Source organism: Callospermophilus lateralis, chromosome 9, assembly GCF_048772815.1.
Source record: "Callospermophilus lateralis isolate mCalLat2 chromosome 9, mCalLat2.hap1, whole genome shotgun sequence".
Lineage (NCBI taxonomy): Eukaryota > Metazoa > Chordata > Mammalia > Rodentia > Sciuridae > Callospermophilus > Callospermophilus lateralis.
In genome coordinates, this window is record NC_135313.1 from 13,240,192 (window position 1) to 13,263,398 (window position 23,207).

A 23,207-nucleotide genomic window follows, 5' to 3' on the forward strand; every position below is an offset into this window, starting at 1 on the left:
TGGTTCTTTGTTTTTGTTTTGGGGGTTTTTTTGCTTTTACTTTTTCTTTTCTTTTTTTAAATCTTTGTCTTTTTGTACCCATCCATCTCATTCCCATACGTGTGCTGTGGCTTATGTTTACAGCATTTTCATCAATAGCTATTTCTACAGTAAACCATGCTGATTCCAGAGCATCCTTAGCAAGTCTCGACTCCAACCCAAGTACCGCGGAGAAGAGCAGTGAGAAGACTGACAACTGTGAAAAGGTACGGCTCCCCTCCCCGACTTCTCAGCCACCATAGCTGTGAGGCAGAGGTGGCTTCCCTGTGCTCCATCCTTATTGGTTCCTTTACTCCTAGATTCCAAGACCCTTGTCTTTGATTGGGTCCACTCTTCGATTTGACAAGTTAGATCAAGCGGAAACCCGGAGTCTCCTTATGTGCTTTCTTCACATCATGAAAACAATTTCAGATGGTAAAGAGAACTCTTTCAAATTAAGTTAAAAAAGAAAAAGAAAGAAAACTTTTATTGCAAAGAGGTTCACACTATGCACTTTCCCCTCTAGAGACTCTAATTGCCTATTGGCAGAGAGCACCCAGTCCAGAGGTGTCTGACTTCTTCAGCATCTTGGAGTAAGTTTTCGAGTTCATTAGATAACACTTTCTTCTAGAACTTTAAAAATAGCTCACCATCCCACCCTTTATTCCAAGAACTTTTATGGTAAATTATCTATCAATAATACTACATAGAATATTTAAAGAAAATGTAAGATTTTTATTTCAGTATACTAAGGTGAATAGTTAGGTATAGATAAAAGAGTGTGAATAATGAGAATGCAACTTTTCTTTCCAGTGTTTGTCTTCAAAATTTCAGATACCTTGGAAAACGCAATATAATAAGGTAATGATTTTAAACCCCATCAGGTTAATATGGTTTTTGAAAAAGCATTATGACATATATTAACATGCCAGGTTACGCTTATAAATATATGTTAGAAATTATAAAATGCAAATAAGGATTGTTAGATTAACTTCACAACAGACATACAAGTTTGAAGATTTCCCTTCATAGTACGTCTAAGAATAAAGTTTTCTAAGGAGAAAAGCATGAAACCACACATTTATCAGTAGATACTTTATTTCATGTATCTTCTGAACTAATTAATCTATAATTACATAGTAAAATTTAGAAAATACCTATTTAGGAAAATAATTCCAATAAACTAAAAACAAAAATTAATCTGAAATAGCTTATGACTGTTGTCATTTTCTCATGAGTGACAAAAAAAATATCCACAGTTTCCTATTTATTCCTATAAACTCAAATTTTACTTTCCACTAGTTCAAAGCATATCAAATTTTGTTAGTAATCACTTTGTCAGTTGTCATCATGTTTTTATATAAGTTATAAAAGTTGAGCCATTATTAAAATTTCAGTTTTTCTTGCAGAAAAATTGCTGCTGCATTTAAATTTGTGCAATCCACCCAGAACAATGGAACCCTCAAAGGATCCAATCCTTCCTGCCAGACATCAGGGCTCTTGTCACAATGGTAACATCACATTGGTATTAAAATTACTCACATGTGTATATCTGTGTATATTTGTGGATGAATGCCTATGTGAGGTGTGGATACACACATCTATATATTTCAGGCCAAATGCAGATCTGTAAGTTACTCTGTATATTTATATAAAGAAGCACCTTATCTGGCCCACTAGCTTATACAATCAAAGAGCTAAGGATTATGCTTTATTTGTGTGCACTTAGAGCACAATGCCTTGAATAGAATGAGCTTTAATGAGAATTTCAATTTAATTGGACCTGAAAGATACACACAATTCCAATGAGTGCTTCTTTTAACACTTGTTAATCTCCTAGTGACAAAGCAAAATTTGAGATCATGTTTTCCTACTCTTTTCAGCAATTATATTATTTTAGCAATGTTATTAAAACCAGTGTTGTTTTTTAAAGGGTCAAAGCTGAAAGAAAGTATTCAGAACCCATTAACTCCCCTTAGACTTCCTAGTCATTAGACAGATTTTTTTCTGGCATATAGGACCTGCAGTCACCCTTCATTAGCATACCTGATGGGAGGCATTTGCCCTGAAATTCTACCTTAGAGCTCCTTTAGGTCTAATAAATAAGAATTGCTTCCTAAAATTTCCCCAGTTTGATTTGTTTTTCCCAGAGGTGGCATAATAATATATAATATGAATATTTTAGAAAGAGTATTAGAAGGAAATGTGAGACTGGTAGATAGTCAATAAATCATAGAATAAATTTTGCCTCCATCCATGGGGACCCTTAAATTGGCCTCTGGTAAGAAAGTAAATTTTAAAAATGTAATGGGTGTGTTTGCAAATGTTGATAGAACAGTAAAAAATTGCTTTCCAGGCTTAATAAAAATAGTAATCCACTTGAGGCTGCTGCAAATCTAAAGATGTTTGGTGGGCTAGATTTCAGGCTCCTCCTGAAACAGCTGGACAGAGCCCACCCCCTGCTGCCCCTTATCTGGATACCAGGACTTCTCCCTTACAAGTTCAGAATGAAGTAGACTCAAGACCTGGAGGAAAACAGTCATGAAGGTTCAAGCCATATAGCACAGAACAAATTATTCCTTGTAGATTCAGGAACAACTCAGGTTTCCTGGGCTACTGAAAGCCAGAGTTAGGTCTCCTGAACCTTGAACCATCCAGACCCTTTGATTTAGCCAGAATCAAATAGCCTTGAAGAATGTGACACAGAAAACCATAGCCTCTTTTGTAGATTTTAAGGACATCTGCCGTTGTCTGCTTCTCTCATGTAAGTGTTTATGAGTAGCTTATGTGACAGCAAACATCCCAAGCATTATTAGCTTATTCTTTGGCCAAATCATACAGTCATAAGCAGGAGGTGTTCCTAATTCCACAAAAACACCACCTGAGTTTTCCATTTGGAAGTGCCCTGGGGCAGTGGAGGAATAGCACTGTAGACCACTGTTACCCCTTCCCTTCAAGCACAAAGGACCCTCAGATGTCTACCTCCCCCACAATGGATACACATCAGCTCCCTCCCCCCGACCTATGGATGTGAACCAGCAGATGATAAGTCATGAGGAATTTCCAAATATAAAAACAGAGGAACATAAGGGTTTTAGAGGAGATTTTACACTTCTTTAAAAACAATGCAATGATCCTGAGATACATAGTATTGTGGCTTCTAATGTCCACCACTATGCCTTCCTTATCAACCAGTAGCCAACTCAACATTCATGGAATCCCACAATTTTTACAAAATAACAAGGAATGTGCCTGAACAGATTTGAGCATCTGTTATTCTATGCATTATCATTCTAAATACTGTTTTGAATTAAATAAATTTCTCCAAAAGTATTTAGAAGTCACATTCATTGTGTGGCTTTTAATTAATATTTTTTAAATAAAAAGACTTCTTTTTATATATTTGACTCAATCTGGAATATTTGGATGGAACATCCCCACTCAATATTAACCACTTTCTCATTTCCTTTTCAGGATGCACACCAACTCTGGTCATGAAGGACATAAGCAGCACAGATCACAAACTTTACCTATAATTCGAGGCAAAAATGCACTTTCTAACCCTAAACTCTTACAGATGTTAGACAACACCATGTCCAGTAAGTAAACCAGAAGTGATAGGAACAAGATGGTTACTGACTGTTCTCTGGAATGATAATGTTTGAGAAATGGAAGGGATGTTGTTGTGCCAGGGAATCCACACTTTAAGATCTGTGGCACCCTTGGAAATTTTACTTGGAGAAAAGAAGCACCAGGAATGGTTTTTAAAATGTAGTGCCCTTATGGGAAAGAAAGGAGAAAGTGAAACTCTTAACATGATATGCTCAGGGCAGGTTTTCCGGATACAAGTGACTTTTGGTATTTTGAGGGTTGCAGGACCTCTCTCAACCAGATTGTTACTGAAGATTCTGGAAGAAGAGGATGACATTGTCAATGTGTAGAGCAAGAGATATGATATCTTGAACCCAGAGATGCACACACTCCAATGTCAGTGAGAAAGAAACAGCCTGGTGTTTTGTGGCACATAAACGGTAGCGATTATGGGCATGCACCCACCATTGCTTTTGTCAAGCTGTATGTCTTAATCTTAACCTGTGAATACACTGTGTGCCTTTCTGAGGGGGCTGTCTGTGCAGACTGTCCCCTGAGACCATACTTAATAGTGGATCTGTCAGCCCAAAAGCCTAAACCTTAAAACAGCCTGATTACCAAAGAAATATGACCCTGTCAGGAGCTGAATCGATAGAAAAGAACTAAGAAAGGATGGAAACCCTACAGCTTACATATGCAAAGGGCACAAAAACTAAAGCCTCCATCTGCTGTTTCCTAATTCAGCCATTAAAGAAAATGAACAAACAAAAGCACTTTCATTTAATAAATTATTAATAAAGATACCAATAAACACTGGATACATTGTAATGGAAGAAAATCCTTCATTAGATACAAAGAATTGTTTTAGACCTCCATATGTGGTTTTATTTTGTAGGCAACTCCAATGAAATAGACATTGTGCACCACGTGGACACAGAAGCCAACGTGGCTACAGAGGTCTGCCTCACTATCCTCGACCTGCTGTCCCTCTTCACGCACGTACATCAGGTGAACACATGCACAGCATTTTCCACAGAATAATTAAACAGGAGGTAGAGAAGTCATTCAAGGTCAAGGACGTGTTTTTAGATGATTTATGAAATCAATTGATCTTACATGAATCAATTTTCATGTGAGGGGAAAGCATATTAACTATGAAATTCAGATTTTATCACAAGCTGGTCAATGCTGGCTTGTGATCCAGACTTTTGTCCAATAACAGTCTTTCTTTCTAGTTTCTCTTAGTTTGCTGTCAGGTAGTCTAGGCTAAATGAGAATGGCACTTTATCTACTTTTTCAACAGAAATGGGAGAGACAAATGATACTTTGTATTAAATTTACAACTAGATTAAAAAAAAGACTTACTAATTTTGAGCATATTTTGTGTTCTTATTTGTTCTTATTTGTTCATCTTTGATGCAATGAAATTACTATGTACCTATTTAAATTGCTAAAGTTAAAAAGACTGACCTTGTCAGGTTTTGACAAAGATGTAGAGAAACTGTCATTCACTGATTGTGGGAATGCAAATGGTAAAGACACTTTGAAAACCAATGCAGTGGTTTTGTAAAGTTAATCATATACCTTTCATGTGACCAGCTGTTCTAATGCCAGATACTCCTCCTAGATTACCAGGTTAAATAAAATCATAAGTCTACACAAAGATTTGTATACAGATAAACATGGAAGCTTTTTGGAGGCGGGGACAGGGGTACTGGGGATTGAACTCAGGGCCACTCAACCACTGAGCCACATCCCCAGCCCTGTTTTGTATTTTATTTAGAGACAGAGTCTCACTGAGTTGCTTAGCACCTCACCTGAGGTGCTGAGGGTAGCTTTCAACTTGTGATCCTCCTGCCTCAGCCTCCTGAGCCACTGGGATTACAGGTGTGCACCACTGCACCCAGCACACAATAGCTTTATTTTTAAAGTGTCCTTTTTTACAATATTTTTGTATTTAGAGATGGACAGAGTGCCTTTATTTTATTTGTTTTTATTTTTATGTGGTGCTAAGGATCAACCCTAGTGCCTCATGCATACTAGGCAAGTGCTCTGCCACTGAGCTACAGCCTCAGCCCATTTTGAACATTTTTATTAGTGCATTATAATCATACTTAATAGTGGGGTTCATTTTGACATTCATGGAATATAATTTGCTCCATTTCAGTCCCCACTACTTCCGCTTTCTTTCTCCACCTACCTCCCCTTCCTCTATTTTACTGGTCTTACTTCTACTTAATTGTTGCTTTTTAAATTGGTGCTTTAAAAATATACATAAAGATGGAATTCACAGTGGGATATTCATGTATGAACGTAGCATAATTTGGTCAATTTCATTTCACAGTTCCTCCCTTTTTCAGTCCCTCCTCCCTCTCCTTCTTCTATTGTACTGATCTCCCTTCTATTTTCACAGGATCCCCTACCCTTTATTTTCTTTTCTCTTTTCACTCTGGCTTCCACATATAAGAGAAAAGATTCCACCCTTGACTTTCTGAGTCTGGCTTATGTCCCTTATCATGATGTTCTCATTTCTGTCCGTTTACCAGCACATGCCAAAATTCCATTCTTCTTTATGGCTGAGTAAGACTTCATTATGGATATGTGCCATGTTTTCTTTATCCATGCATCTGTTGAAGGTCATCTAGGTCAGTTCCATAGCTTAGTTATTGTGACTTGAGCTGCTACAAACATTGATGTGGCTGTGTCACTGTAGTAAGCTGATTTTAGTTCTTTTGGATTGGTACCAAGGAGTAGGATACCTAGGTCATATAGTGATTCCATTCCTAGTCTTTTCAAATCTCCATCCTGCTTCCAAAGTGGTTGTACTAATTCTTAGTCCCAGCAACAATGTACAAGTATAACTTTTTCCCCACATCCTAGCCAACATTTATTATTATTTGTATTCTTGATGATTGCCTTACTAACTGGAGTGAGATGAAATCTCAACGTAATTTTGATTTGCATTCCCCTCATTGCTAGGGTTGTAAAATATTTTTTCATATATGTGTTGGCCATTTGTATTTCTTCTTTTGAGAATGTTTCTTTAGTTCTTTTGCCCATTTGCTGATTTAGTTATTTTGTATATGTGTATTAAGTTTTTTGAGTTCTTTATATAGTCTGGATATTAATGCCCTGTATAAGGAATAACTGGCAAGATTTTCTCCCTTCTGTAGGTTCTCTCTTCATGCTCTTGTTTTCTTTGCTGTGTTGAAGCCTTTTCTAATTTGACATCATCCCACTTCTTGATTCTTGACTTTATTTCTTGAGCTTCAGGGATCTTATTAAGGAAGTGGGTGCTTGCACCAATATGTTGGAAGGTTGAGCCTGTGACTTCTTCTAGCAGTTGCAAACTTTCTGACTAATTCCTAGGTCTTTGATTCACTTTGAGTTTTGTGTAGGGTAAAGGACCCAATTATATATCAACAGCTAGATGAATTTCTATTTATACAACAGACTACTCTGATAAAAATCAGTAAAAACAAGAAACTACCACTACAGGATGCAACGTGGATTAAGTTTAAGAAGCCAAACCAAAAAAAAAAGGGTATATACTATATTGTTCAATTTATATAAAATTTTAGAAAATGCACACAATAGAAACAGCAGATCAGTGATTGCCCAGGGATATGGAGGAGACAGGAAAGAAGGATTACAAAAAAAGATGTTTTAAACCTTTGGGAGGTTGGGCGTGTGGCTCAGTGGTAGAGGACTTGCCTAGCACATGTGAGGCTCTGGGTTCAATCCTCAGCACCACATAAAAATAAATAAATAAAATGAAGGTTTTAAAAAAAAAACTTTGGGGAGTAATGGAGATGTGCATTATCTTTATTGTGGTGACAGTTTCATGGGTGTATACCAATGTCAAACTCACCCAATTGCACACTTTGAATATGTGCAATTTATTGTATGTCAATTATACTTCCATAATGATATTAAAAATATTTGTAACATAACCATATGAGCTACAGACCCGGGCTAGCACATTAAGGATTGATCCAGAAGTTGCATCTGTTGAATAAACTGTCTACATCCAATAGCACCATTACACCAAGAAAGCCCTGCTTTTAGATGAACAAGTCTGTTCTGAACGTTTATAACTCAGTGTAAATGTTTCTCAAATCTCACATTGAAAGGCTTTCCCTGTGCCCACAGGACCTGCCTATCTGTGACTCACCTTTTATCTCTCCCCTGATCCTTCCCCATTTACTATGCACCAGTTATTCTGTTTTTCTTTCTCAGTCTTGAACTCAGAAGCTCCCCTGCAACTCCAGGTCTTGTGCCAGCTGTTTGTCCCTCCTGGGAAGGTCCTCTCAGATCTCTGAGGCACTGTTCTTTCGGCTCATGTATCCATTCACCCATTAAAAAAGTCCTCACTGATCACCCTATCAATATAATCCCACCCTCAAAGCAAATCTGTCAAAGCATCCTGCTGTCTCATCTCACTCAGTTTTTCCATCACTGCTTCATAAGTTTCCCTGAGAATAGGAACCATGTCTTCTTACTCAGTGTTTTTTTTTTCTAGCACCCAGAATCGTGTCTACCATATGGTAGGTTCACAGTAAATATTTTTAAGAAATGCAAGTGTTCTTTCACTTATACTAAATAACATCTGTGCTGAATTTCCAGAGACAACTCCAACAAGCTGACTGTCAAAATTCATTGATGAAAAGGGTCTTTGACACCTACATGCTCTTTTTCCAAGTCAACCAGTCAGCCACAGCACTGAAGCATGTGTTTGCCTCTTTGAGACTGTTTGTATGCAAGGTAAGCATCTGCCAGGTTCCAGGGAACGCTCAGTTCAGGATGATAATAAACACATAATAATCCTGGCATCCCTCAGTGTGGCAGGAAGAAGCTTTGTTTCCTTCTCTTTTGGTTTGACTAGACATTGATTCCTGGTCTCACAATGAGTTGATATTCTGCCTGATTGAATACTAAAAGAAAATAAAATTGCCTCCAATCACCAGCGCTTTGGGCTCTCGGTGGCTGTAACAGACTTTGGATAAATGCATTCCTTCAAGTGCCATATCCATCCATGTCAAGTTCAAGATCCCACATTGAAGTAGATATAGCCACTGTCTTCAAGGGCACATAACTGACACCTGTGATTTTAAAGATGCCTGGTGAATAGAGGACATTTCAGAGCTTCATTTGGTTATTTTGGGTTGTCATCAGCTACTGATGTGGAGAATAATTACACAGATTTTTTTAAATGAAAATATATTTTTAATACTTGCAAATGGAAAAAAAAAAGGAGTAAGTTAAAAAAAATAGGAGTTTTGTTCTAGGGAGTTTAAACATATGAGAAAAATCAGAGCTAAATGAAGGACTGTTGCCTACTCCATCCATTCTCCATTTCTCTAGTTTCCCTCAGCATTCTTTCAAGGGCCTGCTGACCTCTGTGGATCGTTCTGCTATGAAGTCCTAAAATGCTGTAACCACAGGTCACGGTCAACTCAGATGGAAGCCTCGGCACTTCTGTACTTCTTCATGAGGAAGAATTTTGAATTTAACAAGCAGAAGTCAATTGTCCGTTCCCATTTACAGGTAAACACCGCCAGTTTTCATTAATGCCACTGGTAAAGCCACAGATTGGGGATGGAGCACTTGCCTGCCATGCACGAGGCCCTGGGTTCAATTCCAGTACCAGAACACACACATACACAGACACACAGACACACACACACACACACACACACACACACACAGACACACACACACACACACACACACACACTGATGTGTTTCAGCAGTAACTGAAGCCTCTTGTCCCCAGGAAACCAGTCAACAACTCCTCCACCAGATTCTCCTTACAGAGCACATTACACTGGGTTCTGCTTTATAGGAGGAGCACAGCTGGGCAGAAATCCCCACAGCCCATATCTCCACTTATGCATTGTGCTTTCCTTTCTTCTTCCGGGAAATAGAATCACATAGGGTAGACAACTCAGGTAACCATTGCCAGTGCTGGAAGACCAAACACACCAAATTCTAAATGCATAAATGTCTTTCTTTGAGGTATCCAAGATTGCTGCAGCTTTCTCCAGGCACTCATGTTTGGAAGGAAATGCCCTGGATCACGTAGCCTTCTGAAGATGCCATAGTGACTTATGGGGCATTGGACCTACAGGGAGAGACTGACACATAAATCCAATCCAGTGAATTTCTTTAAAAATACTATTTTGCTTCAGGGGCTCATTTTTCATTTGCCTTCCAGCTCATCAAAGCAGTAAGCCAGTTAATAGCTGATGCAGGGATTGGAGGCTCTCGGTTTCAACATTCCCTCGCAATCACCAATAACTTTGCCAATGGAGACAAGCAAATGAAAGTAAGAAATGCTTCGTGGACTTTTTTCTAAAGAATCAAGAATAAGCTGAAGAGGATTCTTTTCATGGGATAGCAGAATCATAAACAAGTTAATTCTGTATTTTGTTTACTGAGACTGAATATTTGAGTTTTCTTGATGGCATTGATAGCTCCTATGTTTTCAGCACACAGTCTGTTGGGTAGAATTTCCAAGATATATTGAAAGGTATATTACAAGAATAGTTACCAGAAATATCTTGAAATGAAGTGATTCACTCACACCCCATTCTTGGGCAAATACATCTTATCTTTCTGTTAGCACGTTCAAAAGACTTTTTCCTTTAATTATTATATTGAAAATTCTAGGGGTAGAGCCAAGCTTCCATCATGACTAGACTCTTGGATTAAAATAATGCTTTTAGACACTTCTCCCCTACTGTTTCTCTTTTGCCTCTTTCTTGATCTCTATGTTCAGGTCGTCTTTGTTCACTTTATTACAGGTAGGATCTCCCCAGGGGATTGCTCTCAGAAGTCATGAGCACATTGATAGTGCTTATGAGTGGGAAAGGCTCCTCATTTGATAATACCAATTAAAGACCCAGCACTGAATCTCTTTGATCCAATCTTCTATCATAAGCCAAATACAGTGGCCTGGGAGAGAATATGATTGGCCAGACCAGTGCTCTGTGCCGCCTGTGGTGCCTATGAATGAAATCAGACAATTTCAAATCATGTGAACTAGAGTCAGGGAGGACAGAATCTCAAAGGCTATCAGATGCTATTCCAGAAAGAGGTAAGCTAGAAAGCCAAAGGAGAGTCTCCTATAATTCTCGTCTTCAAATGTATGTGTATTACCATAATCAGAACACATAGAATTTGCATATATAGAATGCAAACATTTACGAGCAACATGTAGGCTACACCAAACGGTGATGCCAAGCCATAGCTAATAGCTGACTTGAAGGAAGTTCACTTCGGAACTCTGAACAGGTAATGACCCAGGTGCTCTCTTTTCCAAAGAACAGCAATTTCCCAGCGGAGGTGAAAGACCTAACTAAGCGAATCCGGACAGTTTTGATGGCCACGGCTCAGATGAAGGAACACGAGAAGGACCCTGAGATGCTGGTGGACCTCCAATACAGCCTGGCGAATTCCTACGCAAGCACCCCTGAACTACGAAGGACCTGGCTAGAAAGCATGGCCAAGATTCACGCAAGGAATGGAGACCTGTCCGAGGTGACGGGCAAAGGCTCATTCACTCGCTATCGGTCACATCCTGTTATCGGGATGACTGAATTTTCATGTACAATATGAATCACAAAGTGTCACCGTACATTGCCACCATGACTCCACTATATATGGTGTCCGACAAGCTAGCATGTAGAACTCAAGGACACCTAACTCCAAGTAGATGACATCTAATAAGCGGGGGTGACAGCCATGTATGAAAAGCAGTGCAGAGCTGAATGCTTATACCCTGAGGCATGGAGGGTGGTGGTGAGGCGGTCTGGAAATTAAGAGTCATAAAAATTAATGTTCTGTTTTAAAATTCCTCCCCTGCAATTGGGTTTGAAGGGGGAATCTTGCTACTATGGTGAGTGAGCTCAGGCGGAGGAAATAAGTCCTTGTTACAGCTAGTCCACACTGGCCGTGGAAAAATACAGTGTTACCCACGTAATTCTGGTCTGAGGGTAACTGACCTGTGACACCAGGTCACACTGTTTAACCAAGTACTAACCCATGAGACAGCCATTTCAAAGGCAATAGAAATCAGAAGAGAAGCCATCACTGAAGGTAGAAAAACTTAGAAGGCTGATTATTTTTATTTTCAATTTATGACCAGTTACTACAGTTTATAGTTTTAGTAAGAAAAGGACCTACAGATTTTTTAAAAGCCAAGCTTAGATCTTAAGGAAGGAAAGTAATGCTGTAGGAAAATTGTTCAGACCAGTTTATTTACACATTTCAAAATCATATCAGGAAATACAAACAGAAAATCCCAAATATTCATTTTATTCTTGATGGTGAAATTTTCAGAAATCCAATTGATTCTTACTTTCAATGCTGTCATTACATAGTATTCTTCTACCTAACATATTCTGATGTGGAATATGGAAGATTAGTCCTAGCAAGATAAAGAGTAAAATCCATCCTCGGAATCCTTGTTTTCTTTCTTGTCACAGGCTGCTATGTGTTACATCCATATCGCTGCCCTCATCGCAGAGTACCTGAAAAGGAAGGGTAAGATGGCCACGAGGAGGGGGGAGTCCACACACATTGAAACCTAGCTAAAAATTAATTTATTAATTTTGTATTATATTAATCTCAGTTATGTTTTATTAACAGTCACTTTCACAGATGTTTCTTATTATGATGCCCTCGAAAATTTTAACTATTGTTCCACTAGTTGATCTATTTTATGTACAGCAAAGCTAACTGAATGGTCAGCTTCTTTGTCCAAAATGAGACTATTTCATTGATTAATGGTTTGTAGTTTCATAAGCTTGGATTAACAAAAACATGGTCTGACTTCATCTTGCACTACCATAGGTTACTGGAAAATGGAAAAGATTTGCACATCATCCCTGCTCCCAGAGGATACCCATCCCTGCGATAGTAATCCATTACTAACAACTCCAGGTGGAGGAAGTGAGTGATCTAACTGTGCTTATTCACCCCCATGCAGAGGAAATCAAGCTGCTGCCTAAATTTTATTTCATTGGAAACATTTTAGATGTATTCCCAAAGCAAAAACTATCTCAGACCTGCAGAATTTACTCTGCAAAAACCGTTAAGTTAGTAATGTTCAGAAATCCTATTCACAATATAGGAAGTTAGATTTCTAGAAAAAAAATTCTCAGCAAACAGAACTGTTAGCCAACATTCAGGATTGTGAGCTGTGGTCATATTTGGGTACCAATCTGCATTTGGGTTGGCCATTGGAATTTTATTTAGAAATTTATGAATTGACTAATATGTGAAAAGAATCTATTTTAATTTGTAAATGTAATAAATACTCTATTTCAACTAAGAGACACAACAACAGAGATATGTACATATACTATATATGGAGGATTTTATAATCAGCATGTTCCAATTCATTTTTAAAAGCATAAACTGTCAATTTATAACACATAATTTGCAGCATGGATTTCCTTTAATTAAAGATATTCCATTATTAATGTCTAATAAAATATAACAAAAATTAAAGTTACTGGTTTTTTTTAAAGAATAGTTAACACATGTAATCTATATCCTCTCAGAAAAGTTTGTTTAAACACAAAATTTATGAACTAAAATCTACTTGATAACACTATCTTAACTTGCAATTTTGAGTGGAAAAACTCAGCGTATGGACACCAGAAATATATTTGTAAACATTAATATCAAAATACCTAAACATGTAAATGAACTTTAGTTGCAGTATTTCAGAAATCTACTTCATCCCATTTAAATATGTGTATATTTTCTAAAAGGTCACAGTAGATTTTGCATAGAAGATATTTGAACCAAATGACCAGAATGAACTGTGGAACAATAAGATAACTTCTTTACAGTCCTTGAAGAAGACAATTGGCATCTTAGCGCATATTCACCCTGAAATCCAGGCATCTTCTTGCTTACTTCCATGTTTTCTATTTAGCCTCACTTTATATGCAAATCATTAAAAAATAGCATCTTTTTATTTAACATGGACTTCCTGCCCATCTATTTATATCATAATCAGATACCATATAGTTCCAGAAAAACTGCTTCAAATTATAACTAAAAATGAATTGAAGAAAACTGATAAAACCAAGTATTAGTTTGAGAAGTTGTGGAAATTTATGTGCCCAAAAGCTGTATGCATTTTTAATTTTAAAACATTTTAAAATGCTCAGCTTTAGACCTGTGGTGATATTAAAATATAATATACCCACTGGGAAAAAAGGATATATTTATTAGTAAACTTCAGGGAAAGGGATCACTTGAGATGCACGAGCATATATTCATATCCACCAGGTTTCTGAAACTCACAGACTTGTATTTGAAATTTCTAATGTGCTTTTATGTTGTGATGTTTCCAAGTCAGCAGAATAAACTGTGCCCTCCCTGCAGTGTGCACATGGTAAAGACATGGTGAAGACAGGCAACTGAAGAAAGCGCAACTGCCTCAGGTGTATTAAAGGATCATGGTCCTGTGAGAATTGTGTTGTGGTGTTTCCTTCTACCATCAATTCTCTTGTATTTTAGCACATGTACAATCATTCTAAAATGTAGGAAAGTCTAATTTTTAAAACCAAGGTTTGGATCGAAATGCTGCTGCTGCTGCTGCTGATGGTGATGATTTCTAGCATGTTTGGGGAATGAATTTTGTTACATGTCTAAAGTGGTAACAGTGGAATCATTTCCCAGAATGTGACCTGGAGCTTGGAAAGCGCTTGCTCCATAGAAGGCTGTGTGCTAAGCAACATCCTGGCAATGTCTCCATTCATCATCAGTAACATCTATGACTCGGGTGCCTTTATCACTTCGTATTCATGGATGAGAAAACCGAGAGAAACAGTGCTTGCAGTTTAGCTTGCCATGGAACCAACGTTCAAAGACTGTTCTGTCACTGCAGCCTGTGACCCTCACCAATCACATTCCCCATCATTTACACCTGATTTCTCCTCTGGGAACATTTCTCATTATCATCTAGATATCACATATACCTGTAGAGTCTTTTAATCTTATTTAGGACTTTTTAAAAGTTAGTGGCCAGGATAGTAGGAAGATGTAGGAAGGTTTCTAGATAATGCAAGAGTGAAACCTAGTGAGTCTTGAGCATTGTCTTTACAATTCACAGAATACACCAGGTGTTTTCTCAAATATTATGTTTTTAATCCTTGCAACATCCTTTGAAATAGATATTGATGTCTCCAGTTGAACAAAAGATGGAACAGACTCAGAGAGGTTAAATGAACCAGAGCATTGCAACTACATCTACCTACAAATTATATGCTCTCTTGAAAACCCCACGCTAGCTCTTTACACACAATGCCACCAGAAAATGATACAAAAAGTATAAAGGGGAAATGCTGGTTGACTGGCAGGCAGTATTTATCAAAAGTCACAATATAACCATCTTGTTGATTATGTGAATTGAATAATACTACCACTTTTAACATCCTAAACAAAGTCATTGTCTTTCCCAAACATTTGATTCAAATAATAATGTCTTGTGTGTTTCTCCCAAGGCATGTTCTCTATGGGATGGCCAGCTTTCCTGAGCATTACACCAAATATTAAAGAAGAAGGAGCAATGAAAGAAGATTCAGGAATGCAAGATACTCCATACAATGAGGTTAGACTATCATGATTAATGCATAATAATTAAATAAAAAGATGCTCTGAATTGTAATGTTAAGCAAATAGAGGAAAAAGAGCTTATTCAGAAGTCAGATAAAGTTACGGTATATTATGACTTCATTAAACAAAATGAAATTAGGCTAATGTAAGTCAAGATTAAAAGCTATCAGATTCCATTGATTATGCATAATTTTCAATGAAAATTTAAGCTAAGCCTTAGTTATTTCTCTAGGATGAACATGATCAGCTCTTCTGTAAGGCATGCAATCTGTAGTCTTTTGGTAAAGGTAGGAAGGGACACTAAAAATTTTATGAGCTGGTGAAAGCTTTTTTTATGCACTAAAAAGATTATTTACAAATGCAGTTCATCAAAAGCCTCACTGGTTTCTTCAGAAAAACCTCCAGACATGCAAATTGTGAGTTACTTTTCATTAACAAATGAAATTACTAGGAATTACTTAATTTGATAACTAAAATAGAGTTTTCCCTATCAAGTAATAAAATGTTCCATAAGCTAATTTTTTTTAATCTTACTACTACATGGGTGAGAAGAAAGGGTACGAAATGTAAATTCAGGGGGGTGGATTTTAACTAAATTTTACATATGGTTCTATATTGATTTAGTATATATTGCAAATAAATAGTAAATGCAATTGCATATTTTATATTAAGCATTTCAAATAATGCTTACAAATCTTTTCTTAAGACATGTTGGAAACATTCCAACAATATTATGCATTTGTTTTAGAGCTTATGTAATTTGATTTAGTTGGTCATTTATTAATTAATAACCATTGCTCTTATGAGACATTGAGTTAAGGACTGGGAAACAAAGATAAATAAGGCACAATTCCTGCTCTTGAAGAATTTAGAATCTTGCTGATAGCATCCTTCAGGATGGAGAGTGGCCAGTTGGAAACAAATGATAAATGTAGACATCTTAACTGGTTGCAAGGAAAAAGAGAACAATTTTTGACATGAAAGTGGTCAGAACACAGATGAATGGGACATAAATAAAAGTTCTGGATATTTTCACGTTGAATATTGACAACTGGAAAACTACTGCAGGAGTCTGGCCATGAAGTAACAGTAATGTGACCTAAGTCAGCGACAGTGACAATGGACAGAACTTAGAAAAGACAAAGGCATTTCGTAGATTAAAATTAGCACATCTGATGCACAAGTTAGATGGTCACAGTGAGAGAAGGGAAGACTCTGAGATGACTGTGATGTTTTGCTGGGTTACAACTGTCGATATTGAACAACCATCAGGAATCCCACTAGTAAAAAAAAAACTTGATAACGCAGCCATTTTGAAACCAAGAGTCAGGGATGAGCCACAACCTTAATCATGGAAATTCTCATCCTGCCTGGGGGGGATTGCAGAATATCCTGGTGGAGCAGCTGTACATGTGTGTGGAGTTTCTTTGGAAGTCGGAGCGATATGAACTCATTGCTGACGTCAACAAGCCCATCATTGCTGTCTTTGAAAAACAGCGAGACTTCAAGGTACGCATTTTAGAAGCTAGTTAAAATATCCTACTTCAAGTTGGCAGATTCCTTACCGTTTTCAAAAGTAAGAACTCCCCTCTTTTTATGTCAGCCTCATCTTCAGGAAACCCTTTGATTTATGGTTTCAGAAATTGTCCGATCTCTACTATGACATCCACCGGTCATACCTAAAGGTGGCAGAGGTGGTGAACTCAGAGAAGCGGCTGTTCGGTCGCTACTATCGTGTGGCATTTTATGGACAGGTAAGTTCACTAGAGGTGACATGGTCTCTGAATTCTGTTGAGTAGTGGGATGTCATTTTTATATGACATCTGACTATATGTGCAGTGCGTTGGGGGTGTGGGGTGCTGAGGGTACCTGAGTGTTTCTCCAGATGGGAGCCTCTACCTGCTTACCCATAGATAGGGACTAATTGGGGAACAAACGAACAGAGAAATCCACAAGATTTAATAACAACTGAGCTAAAAGTAGTGATTTCTAACTTCTTGGAAATAAAGGATGTTGACTTGTCCAGCATTCTCTTCCTTCCAGTTCACCCCAGAATATCTAACTATAGGTTTATGTCGATTAAAGTGAAATCAAATTGAACATGATTGAATAAATGAACTTCGTCGTGGCATTCTAGGAAATAAAAGGCTCCCTAGGGTCCCTACCCTACCAAACCTTCAACTTCACAACCATGTGAATTCTTTTCTCCTGCTTTCATATTACCAGTGTTTCAAAGCAGGACATCCTATGGCTCCTTTGTTCTATGTTGGAGGTCAACGTAATTTGAAGATTGTCTTTTCTCAGTTTATTGCATAAGTAATGACACGATTGGAAATATCAGCCAGCCATAGCATTGGCCTAAAGCGAATGCATCATATATTAATCATAAATACCTGTCTCCTCGTGGCAGTGCTTTAGGTGGGACAAACCCAGGCACCATGCTGCTTCTTTCCAGGAAGGACCATGACACTCTTCTGTTTCAGCAGAAGCGTTTCTCCATGCTGTCCTGGGACACACATGCCATTCTTTGGCTCTCACAATGGCAGTGACTTTCAGACCTCTCGCTTTCTTCCCACTACACCTGCCATGTGAAGTGCTTCTGCCCGTATGTCTTGTTCTCTTCAGAACCTTTTAAGGCCACAGCTGGAGTTAAATCCAGCATGGTCATTCTAAATCGTCGCCCATGGAAGTCTTCTGAAAAGTGTCTGTTTTCCTCACCACCAAACTGACATCTGAGTTAATGAAAACAGATTTTCCCCACCTGGTGAAAAGTATCAATTAGTGGCCACTTAATCATCTCACCAGCTTCATCTCACCTGGATGCTCTCATTTCCCAGCAGCATCAGGACTGTGGAGATGGAGGGACCTAATGGTTGAGAACATGGTCCACAGGAAATAGCAAAATTCAGATAGTTGCGGGGAGTCTATGGGAAGAAATGTGAACTATCTGCAGTGCAATTGTCTTTTGGAGGAGAGAGAAGAAGCCTGAGACTCTTAGGGAGAGGAGAGAAAACAGTACCTAGGAAGCCATGAAGAAAATATGCCATGTGTGGCCTTGGCAAATCATGAGCAAGAAAAATGGCGGAAAGCCCAATGAGGATGTGGGAGTTGGGGAATTGAAGGGGAAACATAGGGTTTCAAAGGAGATGGCCACAGGCTAACTGAGCAGTGCAGAAGTGACATGCAGGACATGTGTTTGGCTAACCAAAACACAACTACTGTCTTTCTGTGACCTTGGCAATGAAAGAGTAGAGAACCACCACTGCTACCCTGTTGTGACAACCATATTGCTACCTGTTGGCTTCTCCAACCACTGTCTAAGACATGGGCTGTTGAACAGGTAGAAAAAATCATGCTGCCTTCCAATTAGTTTTTAATGCAGATGTTTACTCTTTTTCTTCTTTTGGTCTTGATTGTTCCAGGCTGTGGTAAGTTCGCCTCCTCTCTCTCCACATTTGCATGCTCTAATAATCCTCACACTTCCCTCTGTCTGGTTTTACTGAAACTTAACTTTTTTGTGCAAATTCATATTTGGTGCAAAGGGTGAGATAATCCTGCTCCCATTCATTTTGGAGTCATCCCAAATTTCTTTAACTAAATTGTGTTTATTCTGGTTACCTGAATTACAAAAATGTATACTTTTATATGTATAGATTGTGTTCTGAAAGCATTATACACACACACACACACACACACACACACTCACAAATGTGAACCACATATTGTAAGCTGTCATAGAGTTGACTTAGTATTGGAGGTTGCCTGTTTATTTCAGGCCACCATGAATTACAGCTAATTAAGATGAAGGTGGTCAGAATTTCAGAAGTTGGAGTGGTGGATAATTATGGGCACCTTCCTAAAGTCCTGAAGGAAACTTTGCCGTTTTCCAAAGGGAATCTTGGAGAGATGGGGCTCTTTCGGTGGCAAGATCTGAGCATTTTCAGTGGTATCGGTTTCCAACACAGAAATTGAACAGGGAAATAAATCTTTACCTAATACGTAAAGTCTCCAGAGATGCAGAAAAAAGTAAGGTAAGCAATTTGAAAAACAAACAAAGGCAGAAATCTCCTCCCAGTTCCTAGAGATCTCTAGGAGAATTTGTGTGATTTTGAGCCACATGAAGTCACCTATTTTGAACCATTTTCCATCTACAAAAATAGCACCTTCTACGGTTTGCCATGGTATTGTCCATTGAGCTGAAAAGAAAGATTCTTTCACTATCCATACATTGTTCCCATTCAGCTCACTTGTCCAGCACATACTTTTTTGTAATTCTTTAAATTCCTTCCTACCTCCGCACCATATGGGTATTTTCTACCTTCATTTATAAATTGGGGGCCATGAGTCTTTAACTCACCTACTAAAAAGATACTTGAAAATCCCTGTACTAAATAGAGTGGGCCATGGGGAAGGACTGGGAAAGCTACTTTCAAATGACCTAACTTTGTTCTTTTTTCAGATTCCTTAGTAAAGCATGCTGGTTGTTCGCCTGACTTCTTTTCTAAATGCTGTCAGTAATCTCAATTGTCTTTTATAAAAAATTCCATTCCAAGCTTAAAAGGCACAATGTTTTGTCAAATGTGCAGACGTGAGAACATGCCTAACATGCCTAAGCATGGCCCTCCAAGCTGAAACCCCAGCCCTTGAAAAAAGGAGAACTAGTGGAGGTGGCCCTGAGAAGCAGAGCCTAGAACCTCCATCTGCACTGTGCAGAGGGCTTTTGAACGCCCATCCCAAGACACCAAATGGCCAGAGGGAATACCAGAGTTGTATTCAACAAGAGCAGGAAGCTCCCAGCCCTCCACTCTTGATAAATACACACAAAATAGATGTGAACATCTCCTGAAACGTGTGCAGAATAGAAGTTCTGAAGGTCTGAGATGAAACCTCGACTACTTGATTAGCATAATTGCTATGGTCTGAAATAATTTCTTATCCGTAATAGTGTTCTATGTCCCCGTAAAACCCACCTTTTAACATCCACATGGATGTGCGTCTTACAATAACATTTAAAAAATTATGGGAATATACTATGCAATAGGCTCTTCACCTCCAAAAGACCTTTGAGGATGTATTGTCATGTCCCATCTGGACTGGTGCTTTCCTTTTATCATATTGGCTGTGGTATTTAATATTAATCGTGTCTGCAATGAGCCAGACGTTAGGAAACAAGTTGAAAACTGTTCTACCACAGCAGAGATTTTCAAAAATGCAAGTCTTGCATAGCGTGAAATCTCTAACCCAGCACCTGGCATCATTGGCTATGGAAATTTTACACACAGAAGCCTACATAATGTATCCCCCCAAGTTCCATGAAGTGCTCATTTCCAGAATAATGAAACAGCAGTAGTGATCAAACACCACCAACACACACCTTAGGTCCTGGTGTTTAGCACAAAAGCAAGCAAGTAGATGCCTTTTGCATAACTTAAAAGATCAGATGCCCCTGGAATTAATGAACTGGAAGACCTGGGGGAATTTTATTCTATGCACTAAAGAATTTAAATTCCATGATTCTCAATCATGCTTACTTGAGTGTAGATGTATCTCAGAATCTTAATAGAAAAAAACTTAGGGAAGGCACATGTATAGTGTGAAAACCCCCGTCTCCACTTAGGATGTGATCCCCCCTTCCAACTCCTCACCTGTATGAAGATCAATGATCTAGACACACATGTATGCATATGTAAAACATACATATATACACACACGTATAGCCAGGCATCATATTTAAGTTCCTATGTATATGGAATCCTTTCTCTGCATTCTTGTAGCTCCTCTTCTGGAAGAATTTAGCCTATTATCCCCATTTTCTGACCTATCTTTTGTACACTAGATTCCTCTTGGAATGCATGCTTTTAATGGTAAATTTTGGATCTGACAATTATAATAGCAGGGTCACTTATATATGACATCCCAGTGATGATCCAGGGGCATTGCAAGATTCTGAAGTACCTACGAAAACATCTGAGTCAGTGATTTTACCTGTCAGTACATTTTTATCCTGATGCATTGCCTTGAAGTTTCATTATCCACGCATGTTGATGCTACTGACGCAAGGTCCTTCTTTAACTCAAACATGCTCTTTCCCAACCACAACAAATTAAGGCACTTACTGCAATGTAAAATGACATTTTAAAAAAATCAAACTAACAATGGAAATGCAAAGACCACATTTCCTGGTGCCTCATAAGGCAGTCGATTCATAACCTTGGGGCCAAAGCAAATGGGAATCTGCCTCTGGTCTGTCATCACCTGTATCCCATTTATAAATCATTTATTCTATAGACAGGGCAAAAGTTGAAACCTTCCTTCAGATGGTGCCCTGTAGCTCAGTAGACTCTTCCTTAATCATTTCCCTGGTGAAAGTAAATATACATCTCAAACATTTATATGGCTGCCATTTGTCTGGCTCCAAAAGCACTTTACCCAAACCGTGGTAGACAGCAAGTTAAATTCTTTATTCTGCTATTCCTACTCCTTCTTACCCATTTTGTAAAACAGTCTAAAAGGTTTACATTCCTGTACTTTTCAGGAAAAGTTATAATCACTGCTTCTTTCTGACCAGTCACTTACCAAAATATTGAGAGTATCAATAGACTTTTTGTAATAAGGGAAATTGTAGTTCTGATGCAAGATAAGCTGAAGGTACGTATTTTAAGCATCAGACGCTGAGTTAAGCTGTTTCTCTGCATCCAAGTCAGAACTTAAATTGCTTCATGGATTTGGAATTTTTCTTCATTGCTGGCATTGTCATTGTCGTAGCCAACACTCATCAAAGGTCTACTGTGCACCAGGCACCGTACTTAGTAGGACTTCCCAACAAAATGCAGAGTCTGCACTTTTCCCATCCTACAGACGAAGGATTAGGGGTGAAAGAAAGTCACAGGTCATGACCAAGGCCACCAAGGTCATGATAACAGCAATAAATACCTATTTCCTGCCACTCATTTTCTGCTAACTCCAGATTCAGAAATTTGTCAAGGGAAAAATTCACAGTGAAAATGTCTCTGTGAACTAGTTTCATGCTGGGGTGAAAGAATCTTTTTCTAAAACTTGGAGGCCTTTTCCTCTTTGAAATTGAAGTTGTAAATGCTGTTTTTGCTGTGGCCCTGCAGGGATGCTGGTTGATGGCCTCAGAAGTCTTATTTCTCTGATGTGTTAGTCTGTCAATTTTAGCCACTAACTTCTGACCTGAAATCAGACAAAAGTCCTCAAAGTGAGCAGTGGAAAAACATAGCAGGCGGGAAGCCAGATGGGGATGGGGTCAGGCCTCGCTGCCCTGCAAAGCCCAGATGAATGGTAGGGAGCTGCTCTTCAGGATTTCAGAACCATCAACCACCTTCTGGCACTTTAGGATCAGGCACTCATAATCCGATGTTTATGCAATAAACATCTCTTTACTAAAAACAGTGAGGTCTTTTCCAGTTATCTCTGGAGCAAATATGCCTTTTTGAGATTTAGGTCCTCTAAGAACAATTTCATTCATCTCCTCAAAAAAAGACAGAGTGACCCTCCCTCCTTTGAAATGCCACGAAGTATGCTAAACACTAGGCATATGCATTTGTTGAACAAGACACATTTGCTGAAAGCCCAAATTCAATTAGGAAGCTGGACAAGGCTACAGATAATTACCTGCTTGACAAGAACAGTGCTGAGGAGGGGACACTTCTGCAAATGACAGCTACAGCCCAGCCTCTTAGGATAGAAAGTATCCTTTTAATTTTATCACATTTACATATGTGAAAATACAGGTGTACAGCACCATACGAAGTTAATAATGCAAATTCTATAATTACTCTCAGATTGCCTCACATCAGCCATGAAAAAAAAAAAAATACAGCATTAGGAGGATTTGTCCATGTTTATTTTACATAAAATGAATGCTTTTAGTCAAAAATGATTTTTTAAACATAGCTATGTTTCTTTTTGAGCCCCAGTATCTTTAGCCAACCTCAAAA

General features: G+C 38.3%; 1 protein-coding gene across 4 annotated transcripts in view; it reads left to right on the plus strand.

Annotated features, from left to right (window-relative positions):
• The window catches only part of Dock10 (dedicator of cytokinesis 10), a 236,055-nt gene that overhangs the window by 201,910 nt on the left and 10,938 nt on the right, over positions 1–23,207 (plus strand). For 3 of the 4 annotated variants that reach the window (XM_077110269.1, XM_076866402.2, XM_076866403.2), the window contains exons 35-50: positions 124–245; positions 339–453; positions 545–611; positions 832–879; positions 1,428–1,529; positions 3,493–3,617; positions 4,505–4,617; positions 8,236–8,373; positions 8,974–9,156; positions 9,827–9,937; positions 10,936–11,151; positions 12,099–12,156; positions 12,466–12,564; positions 15,135–15,241; positions 16,633–16,755; positions 16,887–17,000. In XM_077110269.1, coding sequence (XP_076966384.1) covers positions 124–245; positions 339–453; positions 545–611; positions 832–879; positions 1,428–1,529; positions 3,493–3,617; positions 4,505–4,617; positions 8,236–8,373; positions 8,974–9,156; positions 9,827–9,937; positions 10,936–11,151; positions 12,099–12,156; positions 12,466–12,564; positions 15,135–15,241; positions 16,633–16,755; positions 16,887–17,000 — 1,841 coding nt within the window. The remainder of the gene's footprint in view (positions 1–123; positions 246–338; positions 454–544; positions 612–831; positions 880–1,427; positions 1,530–3,492; positions 3,618–4,504; positions 4,618–8,235; positions 8,374–8,973; positions 9,157–9,826; positions 9,938–10,935; positions 11,152–12,098; positions 12,157–12,465; positions 12,565–15,134; positions 15,242–16,632; positions 16,756–16,886; positions 17,001–23,207) is intronic. The other variant, XM_076866404.2, reaches the window with a different exon arrangement.